Source organism: Mytilus trossulus, chromosome 2 (assembly GCF_036588685.1).
Source record: "Mytilus trossulus isolate FHL-02 chromosome 2, PNRI_Mtr1.1.1.hap1, whole genome shotgun sequence".
NCBI classification, from domain to species: Eukaryota; Metazoa; Mollusca; class Bivalvia; order Mytilida; family Mytilidae; genus Mytilus; species Mytilus trossulus.
In genome coordinates, this window is record NC_086374.1 from 87,592,598 (window position 1) to 87,607,596 (window position 14,999).

The 14,999-nt window shown below is 31.7% G+C and overlaps 1 protein-coding gene across 1 annotated transcript; it reads left to right on the forward strand.

Annotated features, from left to right (window-relative positions):
• The first annotated feature begins 535 nt into the window (after window positions 1-535).
• Window positions 536-14,441, forward strand: LOC134705497 (salivary glue protein Sgs-3-like). The gene is made up of 14 exons (XM_063564217.1): window positions 536-634; window positions 1,877-1,929; window positions 2,611-2,673; window positions 3,051-3,141; window positions 3,272-3,334; window positions 4,179-4,331; window positions 5,267-5,317; window positions 5,844-6,251; window positions 7,428-7,580; window positions 9,075-9,092; window positions 9,810-9,842; window positions 10,359-10,517; window positions 10,808-10,829; window positions 14,384-14,441. Exons 1-14 carry the CDS (start codon window positions 562-564, stop codon window positions 14,388-14,390), a joined length of 1,347 nt encoding a protein of 448 aa, XP_063420287.1. The 5' UTR covers window positions 536-561; the 3' UTR covers window positions 14,391-14,441.
• The last annotated feature ends 558 nt before the right edge of the window (window positions 14,442-14,999 follow it).

Below are 14,999 nucleotides of genomic sequence, written 5' to 3' on the forward strand. Positions count from 1 at the left end.
TCCATAACGGTCAACCAACTCGTGATGGCGTCCGTAAAATTTACGAAATGATGATTTCAACTTCACAATTTGGAACTCTTGGCTTATAGCTTCCTTGTGATCAGCAACCCTCTATCAAGAAAAATCACAGCTTTATATTTATGATCATTTGTTTGTTTGTGTGTTTGTCTCTGCAGTATTGCCAATAAATTTCCTTTATAAGATTTCTACATAGAAGGTCAGATACAACGGCTATCAATTTGTACTGTTACATAATATAGAGGATTTGTACGTAAGGGACGGAAATACTGCATATCAACAGGTATATACATATACCTCGTAAAGGTTTATCGAGGGCACTTCTTGTTTGACAATTTCCTTCCAAATTCCGTCGAATTTAATTGACGTGACTTTGTAGTCAGTAAAACGAGTGACCAGATGGACTACGTTTGTCTTATTGACAAACGAGAGAAGTCTTGATTATTTACTAGTTATTAGTATGAATTCCTAAGTAACCCCCGTGGTGGTCAAGATAATATAAGTCACGTTTACATAAGAAATATTTAATTTTCTTATCTTTACATGACCTTATTGTATCAATATAAATATAGAATGGCTAACTTCATAAGTTTTTATTTTACTCTTCTAATTTTTGGTAAGTTTTAAAAATTGTTATTTTAGTTATCAAGAAACTTTTTTCGTCAGAATAGTTGTAAAATCTTGAAGCAATGAAATAAACGAACAACTACAGTATAAATTTAGATATATACAAACTTGATTCATATTGTTTTCTTTATCAATAGATATAGTTCGCTATGTTTTTGTATTTTCGAAATATAATAGCTTAGAAAAAAATAATACGGTACTATATAATATTGTAATTCATGTAACTATGTTTAAGTCGTACGAAAATTTAACAATATTGAGTTTGGTGCATTTTTTATATTGATTTTATTGATGACTTTTGAAGTTTTGATATTGTACTTACGAAATTCCAGAAGGTAAACAAAACTTTTTTAAACCCGCAAAAAACAAATATGCATATCATATTTCAAAAATCTTGGGGGAAGGGGGGGGGGGGGTATCCTTCACAAAATGTACTTACTTTATTCGTTCTAAGAATGCCTTCGACGCCTTTTTTACTCTTTTGGAATCGAGCGTCACTGATGAGTCTTTTGTTGACGAAACACGCGTCTGACGTATATACAAAATTTAGTCCTGGTGTCTATGATGTGTTTATTTCGAATCCGAATTTTATTTTGATACACTTGGTTAGGTTTTGATTATGTAATCGCTGAGTTGCATAGTTGTAACTCTTTAACAACAACCATTATTAATATGTGTATCAACAATTTTTTTTTAGACCTATGAAAGATATTAATGTTAAAACTTGGTTGTGAAATACTATTTATCAAACTATTGCGTAGGTTAAAGTATTCTACACAGCTACTTTTGCATAGGTACTATGTCTGTACCAAAAATCTGTAGTACTGGACGTCTCATTTTAATATTCAGTACTATTTTGTTCCTTTAAAACTATTGTAATGATTAGGTATCTGTATTTTACAGTACTTTATTTGTACTTGAAATTTAAGTACTAGATTTTGGGTTCAACAGTATTTTGAAAGTTTGTCTATTTCAAATCTCTTAAAGCTATGATTTTTAAACATGGAATATTTTGATTACTGTTGGTATTATTTTTGTACTAAAAATTTTAGTACAAATAAAGTACTTTAAAATAAAGGTACTTAAATATTACAATAATTTTAGAGTAAACAAATAGTACTAAATATTAAAAGTAAATCTCCAGTACTTCATATGTTTAGTACAGAAAAAGTACCTATGCAAAAGTAGCAGGGTACAACATTCAAAAAAAATATGTATACTTGTATTTCAGTGCCAACGGTCACATCTTTCAACTGCTTTAAAGAACTATGTCGTGGGGCAGAGGTAAATTAATTTCTTATATGTATTGATACGATAATTCAAAGATAACTGCAGAGAATTTGGTGAAGTTCCACCGTATTCAGTATCAATGAGGATTACATAGTATTGTGATTACAAATTTTAAAATGTTATTCTTAGTAAATGCTTTAGTTTAATTTCATGGTTTCCTATTTGTTCTTTTTACTAAGCTTTGTAAAAAAAAAGCAAATAAGAATTGTAATCTTAATCTGAATTCCCACAGAAAGCTTAAAGTTGTGTTTGAGAATTTTCCACAGGACAGCTGACCGTAGTTGCTTCTATTTCTGAGATAGATGTTAACTTCAAATCCATCTTATAACAATCGGGAAATACTTCATAATTTTGACGTTGTATATTTTTTAATCCACCATCTTCTACGTTTGAAAATGCCTGTACCAAGTCAGGAATATGACAGTTCTTGTCCATTCGTTTTTGATGCGAATTGTTATATGATTTTGCCATGTGATTATGGACTTTCCGAATTGATTTTCCTCTAATTTCAGTATTTTTGTGATTTTACTTTTTAGTACTTTTCAAACATTGGTAACTTTCATCTGTTTAGACTATTTCATTATACACCTATGTCATTCCTTACCTGGAGTTGACAAATGACTGCATTTTTAATGTCCATTATCTTTCTCTTCAGTATTTTATTAAATGTTTTAGGTTTGCAAACTTGATTTTAAAGATTCGTATATAGCTAACAGTAGTTGTGAGGAACCTCATCGTGTAAGTACTAGATATAAAGCAAAATCGAACTGGTTTTTTTCTCTGCAAAATTGAATATCCTTAAAAAGTTCAATAAAGATTTGGTATGTTTTTCAATGTGACGAGTTTCCACAACCGACCAAATGGCAAGGATGTATATTACAGGTCACAATTTCAAATGCAATTTTTTTTGGAAATGAAGTGGTTTCTTACATATTATAATCCTTGCCATTTATTTTTTTAATAGTTTATTAATCTTGAACTGCTAATATTTCGATAAAATGGACCTTTTTTCAATATATGTACAACTAAACATATTGAAATATGAATGCTGTTGCAAAGAAGATAAAATAATAACACAGAAAAAACATTATTATTATGTTTCCTTATCATTTCAGCAAGGTCATACAGTTGATTCTAAATGTGGATTTTATTTCCCTACTAGGGGTAAATGTTTCTGTGAAGATCCAGCATGCATGGCAAGGCTATGTAAGTGTTAATCGACATACATAAGATATTAAGATATGATTGACTAGATTTTATTTTATTTTAACAAATGTCATCACACTTGTTGATTTTTCGTATAATATCAATTATAATTTGTGTTTTGAATTTGTAGATTCCTTGACCACCACTCTTGGGACGAGCACTCCAACCACTGAATTAACAACATTTTTTTCAGGTAACATAAAAGAAGAAATTTACAAGTGACCTTTATTCAAACTTTTTGCGAGATCATCATTTTTCTAAGTGTTTTACCAAATTAATTTTCATATCAAAATGAATAGAAAATTATTAACATACTTTCAAAATATTTTCTTCCTCAACATGTTCATACCTTTTGCATTGGTATATTCAGATTGTAATGCCCCTTTATAACTTATTATCATTCGAGCCTAATTAACTCTAATTGTATATGCGAACAAAAGATACGTGAATGTTTTGTTCTTCTTCTCGCCGACTTGTTTATTTATTTGTTCTATGCAGATTTTATGCTCGAGCACACGAGGAAGAATATAAAAAAAGATACAATAATTCTTTAGTTTTACAAATATGTCTTCTCACTGAAAGTTTTATGACTATATTAATCGCATTTATCAAAAACTTGAAATATTAGATTGCACACATAGAATTTTACATGAAGACTCGCATTCATGGAAATCAAGTCGGTTTCGCGCTAAACTATGTAAAAATAGAAGTCCTTTTTTTCATTGAAAACTTTCTGTTTTTATCAAGCATCATATATGTATGGAGTAAACTTATATACTTCTTTGCTTGCAGGATAAGCCAAGGCAGTTTACTTTTCCATTTTAAAATCTGTTGTTTTGACTATCCCATTTACTTCGTTGTACTTTTTGAAAGCAACACAATCAACTTGAAAAATATATTTCTTGAAATTTTAAATCCTTAAATTCAGCTGTCATGAGCTTTCTTATTTGACATACAAACTAATCTTAATACATAACACAGTACATTGACTTCGTATGTTAATTTTCAGTGTTGTGGGTGTTTTTTTGTATTTTAAGAAAAACCTACACAGCCAGTATGTGTTGACTTTGATGTGAGATGTAACAGCAGTTTTTACCAACAAATATTATGTGCTTCAAAAGATCCTTCAAGTATTTCACTGGCCATTTCCACATGTCCGAAAACATGTAATCGTTGTGATGAATATTTTGGTAGGTAAATAAGGACATTACTTGAGAATTGAATGGTTTATTTTGTAGGGTTTGTTTGGGTTTTTTTTCTTCTTTTTTGTTAGTGTTTTTGTTTTTGTTATTTCTAGAGAGTAAACTTGTTGACCAAAGCCTATTTAGTATATAATGCGGAAGCACTTCATTTTAAAAATGTGTTCGGGATGAAACTATAAAAGAATGTATCAATGTGGTTGGATTTCAATGTAAAAGAAAGGCGAAAGAGTGTGAATTACGTCAAGCTTCTTTGTGTTTTCGTCAATCGAATATAATCCACCCATTTTCATAACGTTGTTACTGTAATGCTTCCAATGAGACGTTTATCAATCAGGCAACTGTATAGGAACTATGAATGCAACTTCCTCAGACATTGTTAATAGTTATCAAAGGTACCAGGATTATAATTTAGTACGCCAGACGCGCGTTTCGTCTATATAAGACTCATATCAAAATATTTATAAAGCCAAACAAGTACAAGGTTAACCTCGACGGTTTTGGCTTGACTTTTTGGGTTATTATGGTTTTGTTGCTCATCAGCATATAATACTATTTATGCTTCTCAATAAACTGATCTACAGTGTACTTGATGAAGGTTGGTATAGAAACACAAGCCGTGCGCACTGAAACTAATTTCAAACGTTTATATGACTTATTATAATCAAAGAATTTGATTTTATTATGTTTTTATACTTTATGCAAGAAATCAATATTTCATGTGGAGTATTTATATTGCCTTATCAGAATAGAGAATGGAAATCGGGAATATGCCAAAGAGACAACAATCCGACCAAAGAGCAGATGATAGCCGATTAATTAATTATGCATTATTAATCAAAGAAAATTCAGCAGGTTTTCCTAAATATCAATTTTAAAATGAAACAGTACAAACATAATTCAATGTTTTTCTTACTTTTTTGCAGCGCAGCTAACTACTTTATCTCCACAAACTGTCGCAGTTGTAACAACGAATGGTAAAAATAAACTTAGTTCATGTACTTATTTTGTTTCGTCGATCATGGATAACACATATCCTATATTTTTCTAATATAACTTGGTATTCAGGGAGATATTTGCCACTTTTGCTCCTCAGATTTAGAACCGTTCTTCGCATGCAACAACCAATGCTGATTCAAACAAAGCGTAAAATAATATATTACTTTTATGTCAACACAACTTTATTAAAACACAGAAAAAAATGTTTAGAAAGTATAGATATTTTCCTGTATGACTGTTGTTTAGAAAAATAACTTGAATCGAAAATTGTAGCCCAATATGCCAGGTTTTTGTTTTTTAAGCAGAAATGGCTTTGGAGTTCATGCAATTCCACTTGGTTTTACTTAAGCGTTTACTTGTTTGTCATCGGATTTACGGTATCTATATATATGAAAGCTTTCTTTATAGAATATATCATATATTATTTTGAATGGAAATTGTCAACAAAAAAATGAAAACATTTCATACCTGCAATAAATGTTTAAAATGAATTTGATTTTTTAGAAATGCTTACTACGCTGGCTACAAAAGCTTTACCAACTACTGCGACAACAACAAAGTCACCAACCACAGCTACACCAACCACAACAAGCTCACCGACTACAACAACTTTACCAACTACAGCAGCTACAGCAACTACCACGACGACGACGACAACACCGACTACAACAACAATACTGACGACAACTACTACACCGACTACAACTACAACACCGACCACAACAACTGCTACGACAACAACAACTGCACCGACGACGACAACAACGCCAACCACTACAATATCACCAACAACAACAACAATGCCGACTAAAACTACTTCACCTACTACAACAACTGCTCCAACTACAACAACTACAATGGCTAAAACAACTCCACTAACCCCTGCGTCAACAAAACTGTCAAATACTCAAGGTATTTTCATATTGAATAATGACATTATTTACAGAAAGTATTTCATTCAATATATCTCCTTTAAACTAAAGAAACCTAATTTTATCACGATTTATTAATAAATCGTAAAAATCCCTAATATTATCAACCGGTACCATGTATCTGTAAAATAATTGTCTAAATAAAATAAAAATGAGTTCGAATAGAGTTGGATATCATAAATGTGAAGAATTCATTATCACTGGACTATTATATATTTGTTTAGGGGCCAGCTGAAGGACGCCTCCGGGTGCGGGAATTTCTCGCTACATTGAAGACCTGTTGGTGACCTTCTGCTGTTGTTTTTTATTTGGTCGGGTTGTTGTCTCTTTGACACATTTCCCATTTCCATTCTCAATTTTATTCATAACTTATGTTGTTAATTTATTTGTAGGAAATTTGAAAGTATGCCAAATTTATCTGAACGTGTATTTTAAGAAAAATTCTGAATACATATGTCTAATCTTATAATAACATACAAGATATCACACTGCAACTTAACAGTTTACTCTACTCGATTTTAACAGATAACTTTTACTATTTTTTTGACATTTTGAATAATGATGTGTTGATTTGGTACGCTGTACATATTGTTTAAAACAAAATTGAGAATGCGTCAAAGAGACAACAAACCGAACAAAGAGCAAAATAGAGAAAATTCCGCACTTGGAAGCGGGCTTCAGCTGCCCCTTGACTTGACACAGGTGCTTATAATGCGGTGGGGTTAAACGTGTTTTGTGAAATCTTTACCCTTGCTTATACCTCTAGCTAATGCAGAATGTAGAATAACAAACACAGCAATACGCACAGTCAAGTTCAGAGTCTAATGTTAGAAAAAGTAGCAGAAAAAAAGACACAAAATGACAATGATACATCAATTAACAAAGGACTCCAAACAGTGACTTATATGCCAGCTCCAGACCATATGAACTGAATGGAAACAAATTATTCGTCATATGAAAATCGAGCACAACCCCTCCTGTTAAGGGTTTAGTCTCAAACCATTATAAAAAACGTTTGAAGAACATAACCGGTATCATGCCAACATATAGTTGTATGACACAAACATTAATACCCTGCTTGGGTTGGTCTCCAATGTAAATGGCTCATAAAAAAATATGACATTTTTTTTCTTCATTTTTTTTAATTTTACTTCAGTAACCACAGCACAGCCTACATGTTCTGACCAGAGCCCCAAATGTATTGATCACCTCTTCACAAGTATCCTGTGTTCAAACTTGGACCCCATCAATTTAGACTATGCAATTGCTACGTGTCCAATGTCCTGTAATCGATGTGATGAATATTACGGTAAGTATGTAGGTATGTAATGATCGATAACATTAACAAGAATATGGAACAATTGATTGTGGATTTTACTTAAATATCTTTAAAAGACTTTCAGGTGCAACACTAAAAAATTCTTAAATCAATTATTTTTTAGGTCTGTTTCTTACCGTTTTCCAAACAAAATGTCTACTCCTATCGAACATATGTATCTTCTTGTTCAATGACAGTCCTATATTTTCCTGCTTCATTTCATTTCACAGACGTTTTTTTAACCTGAATGATTATTTGGATAATACTTACTTTACATTCATTGTAGTCTTTACTAGATAAAGGCAACAGTAGTATACCGCTGTTTAAAATATATAAATCGATTGAGAAAAAAAACAAATCTGGGTTGCATACTATAATGAGAGAAACACTTCATATAAGAGGAGAACTACTAGCACTGGTCCGATACTACATCATATGGTTATACAGGACTAACATCATAATAGAATGTGTACATGTATACAATTCGTCTCAAATTTGGACCAAATAAATACTTTACTACAGACCAAATATATTGACGGAAAGGTACACCATCAACTTGCCACTCTACATCATATATTCTTTTACAACCCTAGATTAGTTCGACAAGGAACAAAACTCGACTGTCGAAATTTCTATTTTTGTATATCTGAATTGGTGGGTTAGAAGTGGTCGGCAGACATATTTTGTTTTGTCGTACTGCTTAGATGTAAAGCTAGGTTAACACTGCCGATCAGATCAACTCGATGATCCCGATTGTCCAATTTTCAACGACCAAGCTCAACCAAATTCTTTATTGGACCTGCTACGACTTCTATCCGATTCAACGACCAAGCTCAACCAAATTCTTTATTGGGTCTGTTTACGACTTCTATCCGATCGCCATCCGACTGTACATGACCTTAACTCGACCATTCACGACTCCTTAATAACGCCATCACGACACCATCCCGACAATAATTGAATACATATTCGATTATTCCGACCTTTCACGATATCTACTCTACCAGAGAGATAACTTAGTTATCAGCAGCCTAACAATGCATAATATTGCACAAATACTTTAATATTTGAAAAATCCGCCGGTGCCAAAATTGCAGGATTTTCTTCCAAAAAAATTCTCGTGTAGAAAGTCAGATTGATGACGAGCAAAGTATACTATCCTGGACATTCTTGTCGATTGAGTCAGACCAGTCTCTCGATCACGTAATTAGACTTCATCGGGCTTGATCGAGTTGATCTGATCGGCAGTGTGAACCTAGCTTAACAGAAACAAGGGTAAGAATTCCGCAGAGGGAGGAAAACAATGTTAATACTGCATATTTGTAGATCTACTAGTATTTCAAACGGGATATGATATTATTATTTTAGGTAGACAGTTGAAATAATATAACAAACCACTTAGATAAAATAGACCAACACAAAACAAAAATAAAGTACAACAATACAGGTAACAGTTATAATTGTTATTCGTATTTTCATTTTCAGCTTATTTACAAGCAATAAGTAAGTTTTTCAATTTATTTTTTTATTTTTTTCAATTAAATTGGAATTGTGGTTGCTTTTAACATAGCCAATAGTTCTAAAGGAATAGTTCATCCCTACAATCAGATTTCTCCATTTACGTTGATATATAACGAAGTAGTTAACAACACATTGGATATTATCTAGTAAAGGAAATATGGACGGCGCTTTTTTTTTTTATTTTTTTTTTTATTAATTTGTACTTATTCATGGATGCAGGTTCTCCTGGTTATGTCTTGTGTCTCCTCGTATTGTAAAATTTGGTTTTCCAAATGATGAATAATATAGGGAAATTGGAAAGGTCAAGCACAATCCAACATTACAGGGAAAGGGTCTCGAAAATCGAAAAGTCTAGAAAAAATATTGACCACACAAAATAAAATTGAGGACAAATAAACGACTTAATTAATGACCATAGTCAAAGTCTATCTTTTTTTTTCAAAATGAAATAATCCCTTGTTTAATGTTGAAGTGCTTAAACATATAATATATTTAAAAATTAAGTTGTTTATCATTACTCTTGTATTTTATAGAACACGACCAATTGCATTAAAAAAATTGCGTTTGCTTCTTTTCAGACATCTCAAAATATCGAAATAAAAATATCGCATAACAATATTTTTATTTCTTAATATGTAACACATTTCATGTTAGTAATAAACATTTAAAATTCAGCTTGGCTCTTTTGATTTATTTCAGCAACAACGCCAGTACCTTTAAAAACGACAACAGGTAATCATACAATTATTCAACAAATTAGTTGCGTTGCATAAATTATAACTATTTAAAAACTTAGTCGCAAAACAAAAACAAAACATCTGTGTCCTTTTTTGAACAGATACTAATACGAAATGAATTGTATATTTATATTTGAAAGATTGAAAGTAGCATCAGTTTATCAGTTATAAATGGATCAAGAGTTTTAACTGCCAAAGTAGATGCTATGAAAGGCTTTATATATCAGCACGCGCCGAAATAGATTCACTGCTTTCATTATATGTCAATGTATATATTTGAAGCACATCAAAAATTGTTTTCAATGATGCAAATTCGGAATATCATATCTTTTTTTAGGGCAAGGGGGAAACAGACTTTTGTTTATTTACATGGCAATCAATAATGTTTTGTCATTTTCCCAAAACTAATAGGGTTGTGTAAGTGTGTATTGTATGGTTTACAATTTGGTGATTTTTTTTTTATTTTGTTACTAATTCTTATTGAATTAATGAACGTTTTTTTCAAATACAGTATTGGGAACAACAACACCGCTAGAGTGCATTGATCGTGAAACAAAGTGCAGTAGCACATTTTATCAGTCGATCCTGTGTTCAGCGACCGACCAGCCTTCCAAGGATTATGCCCTACAGACGTGTCCAAAGGCTTGTAATTTGTGCGATAAGCTCCTTGGTACGTATCATGTCAATAGTAATTAAAAGCCGGATAAAGGCATAATTCTATCGGGCAGAGTTTCGTTAAATGTAAGATCAGGGGTCTGTAAATTATTTATTGTCATTAGTTGCTGTCTGTCATATTTTTAATTGATTCAATTTTTTTGTTTTAAATCAGGTAGTTGAATTTTTTTAATCGTTCACATGTTGTCATGTCGTTTTTTTTTTATATGTCTTACATCGCCTTATTTTTACAAAACAGAATACTGTTTCACTTGTTGTATTATCCTGATATTTTATCTTTTGCAGGATCAATAGATTCAGCTTTTGGGTGAGTAAACTTAGTTTGTTCAAACATGGAAGTAATATTTGAATATTACTCGAATATTACTTGCATGGTTAGAATTATAAAGATTAACAGGAAACTGTACACGTTTACTGCCAAATGAATACCGGTATAGACGGCCAGTAATTTGGATAAATATTCTATCAGTATATTCATCAAACGGTTATTAGCGATGACTGTGGAGCCACTTTGTGTTCATTTGTACATTCAACAATTACTTTGTTTTCATGGTGTAAGTCAAAGTATTTATTAATACAACAGCATTTACAGACTTACAAGCGACATTCAATAACTGTGAGCCTGCTTACACAAAAAAAACTCATTCCGACAATTCGCCTATTTTAATGAATCAAAACTCTCGCAACATGCTTCGTCAATTATCCGGAAAGAAATAGCACCTCTCCTCATCTGGAAATTGTACTCAAGGGGATGAAGTAAGTTATATAAAACTCAGTATAGCCGAAAATATGCAACCACGAAAGTATCCATGATAATGAACAATGATACGTGAAATAAATTTATTTTTAAATTTCATAACATTAACAAAACAAAGGTTATTTACCAAGATTGAGGCGAATTTTGGAGAAAGGAGCTTCATAACAAATTAATTTGTTATTTTGTTTTAATCAGGGATAGCACTGATTATATCAAGATAACTGATCTCCGCCGTAACACGTTTGTTCAGAACTGTGTTTATCGAACATCTTTGCACATTCTTACAACTGTATTGAGTTTCATTAGTATCCATTTATTCAATTGTGATGAATTTTGCTAGAAAGCACATGCACTAAACAATAAACAGTTTGTTTGTGGGTAATAATAAAACATGCTACTCCGAGGGACCATATTGTGTAATTATCATTCACATGGGAGCCTATTCTGCCTAAATCTAAGTAAGCGACACATTTTTCAATGAACATTTCTTAACTTTTTTGCATTGAAAGTTATTATACACCCGTATTTGTTTCTGTAAATGGATAAATGTTTTATTTCAACATTGGTATACTAATGTTGCTTTTCCTTTATTACAATACCCCTTTCCATCCCTGTGGTATAACTACCAATGCGACAATGAGACAACTCTCCACAATAGACCAAAATAACACAGAAATTAACAACTATAGATACATGTCCGTTTCTTTACGAAAACGGTAGTAGTTTTTTGACTGGTTTTCAATTGTAATAAAAAAAAATCAAATTCACAAGATGAGATCGAACGACAATGTAACTCCTGGTCAAAAAGACCTAACATTATCCAAGCTATAAATGAAAATATAAGAATGATAATTCTAGTACAACGTTGCTAATACCGTTTCCCAAACTAAGGTGGTACTTAACACTACAGGGGGATAACTCTTTAAAATCAGCTAAACGTTAAATTAGGTTGTGTTGTTATAGGGAATATTGACCAAAAGTAGTGTTTGTCAAACTGCTATATAACCAGTGTAATTTGTCTGATAAACTTTTCAACTTTTTTGAAATTTTTATATTCCTGTCAAAGGGTCCAAGTAAATACTTTGTCAAAACTTTATGAAAATTAAAGGAGCCAAATTAATTCATGTGAAGGTGTTGGGTACCACCTTGATCACCAGTTTAGAAACAACTATAACGTCGTAATTTGCTTTCATTCGATTTTCACTTCATTGATAAAATCTATTTTAACCAACTTCATATTTCAAAAAGACTTTCATTTTTTTTTTAGCTTTTTTGTTTACTTAGATTATAATTTTTCGACGACAAAGATGAATGTCCTCAAAATTCTGTTTACTCTCTAGTGTTAAAGTAAATACGCTATATATATATAAAAAAAAAAGATGCAGGATGAGTGCTAATGAGACAACTCTCCATCCAAGTCACAGATTTAAAACATAAACAATCGTAGATCAAAGAGGGCCGAACGATACCTGCGTGACAGTCAACTCGTAGATCGAAAAAAAACCTGACAATTTAATTCAAATCAAAAAATAAAAAGACTAACAGTCATTATATTACAAAAGACACAACATAGAAAACTAAAGACTACGCAACACATACTCCCCAAAAAGTTGGTTGTGATCTCAGGTGCTCCGGAAGGGTAAGCAGATCCTGCGTCACATGTGGCACCCGTCGTGTTGCTTATATTATTACAAATCCTGTAAATCGTATAATTCTGTAGGTCAAAGTAGGGACTTTAAGCACGGAGCATCTAGCTCACACAAAACATCAAGCTAAAAAGGACACCAAATTGACTAGTGTCAAAATATTCAAATAGAAAAAAAAAACAGCGGTATAATCTTTATAAAACTAGAAAAGAAAAATACGTATTAGTACTTACGTTGTTTATAATCTCAATAACGTGTTATATGGTCTTTTTTGTCTTTGAAAATTACGTCATTTTTGTGTAATTATACTTTTCTTAATTTTTGGTTACTTGTCTTTCATTTCTCCTTACGTGCATTATCTATAGCCCGTTTTGTTTTTCTTTGTTGATATACTTCTTTATAAAATGATAACACTATGTTTACTGCTGTCCTCTTATTTTTGACATTTTCACCTATCATGTTCGTTTATTATTAAGTTCACAGATTTTTGACGATATGATCATGATAATGGAATTTTAAAGAGAGCGTTAGTTAGCTATAAAATCAAGTTTAATCAACCAATTTGTAAATGCCTTTAACTAGTCAGGAATATAAATTGTGATTATCCATTCGTTTGGTGTGTTTGATGTGTTCGAACTTTTGACTTTTCCTTTCAATAAGGAGCATTTAATTATGAATTTCCTGGGAGTTCAGTATTATTCTTACTTTATGTTTAATGAACCACATCAACAAAGGCAATCAAACGAACACCAGAAATCGGTTTCACAATAAAACTTCCGATTAAGATTGATCATAAGTCATGAACAAGTCAGCATAATTACGATACATCTTAGTCGTGAGCTGTTTTGAGAAAATTGACTCTAGGCTCCTGCCTAAGGATAGGCACCAACCTTTACCTTACCCGAAATAGAAGTGTAACATTACAACAAAATATCATAAATTGAAATGGGGTAAATGGATCAAAGATATATAAGCAAAATAAAAAAACATATACTGATCAAATAGATTTAGGAATGTGATGTGAGTGCCAATGAGACAACTCTCCATCCAAATAACAATTTTAAAAAAGTAAACCATTATAGGTCAAAACTCAGCCTGTAACATATTTGATCTATGACATTTGGTAATAATACACGTCTATTTATATTTATTACTATTTTTAGGTAATGGTTAAAACATATTCATTTGGTTATATCAAAGATGATATAAAAAAATGTATTGCTGTTACCAAATCTTATTTTACGTATTTAAAATGACTCGGACATTCATAAATTATATTGCCAGTTTATTAAGTCTTATCGGAGGAAGACCACACGATTACACAATTACGTATTCTACTGTGTTTGTATTGTTAGAGATGGCTGTAAAACGTTTGTGGTGGTGAGGAATCGATATGTAAATATGTTTGCCAATGAAAGTAAATAATTTCTAACTAAAATATTTTCTTTTCTTTTTCAGGCGTTAAACTAAACGGGGGAGATACTTTATACTTTTTGTTTGATGAATAAATGGTTTTTTTTATCAGTTTGGGTCCATTTGTCATTAGTATTACGTGTGTAGTTGTTTCTAAAGAATGGCAATTTTCAAACAGAAATTGCACAATTGGTGAAAAATGATTTGAGTAAAATCCATATTTAAAAAAAACATAAATTAATGTAATAAATCATATGGGCGTCAAGTTGGTTACCTATTCCCTATTCCCTATTCGTTACCTATTCCCTATTCCCTATTGGTTGCCTATTCGTTACCTATTCCCTATTCCCTATTCGTTGCCTATTCGTTACCTATTCCCTATTCCCTATTCGTTACCTATTCGTTACCTATTCGTTACCTATTCCCTATTCCCTATTCGTTACCTATTCGTTACCTATTTCCTATTCCCTATTCGTTACATATTCGTTACCTATTTCCTATTCCCTATTCGTTACATATTCGTTACTTATTTGATTTGTTATATCCTTCTCCCTTTTTAATTATGGCATGGAATAGTTTGATATGGCTGTCGTTACCATGGAAACGGCACAATTCTGAAAAAAAATCAGTTTTTGGGTTTTGGTGAACTGTTTGGATAGGC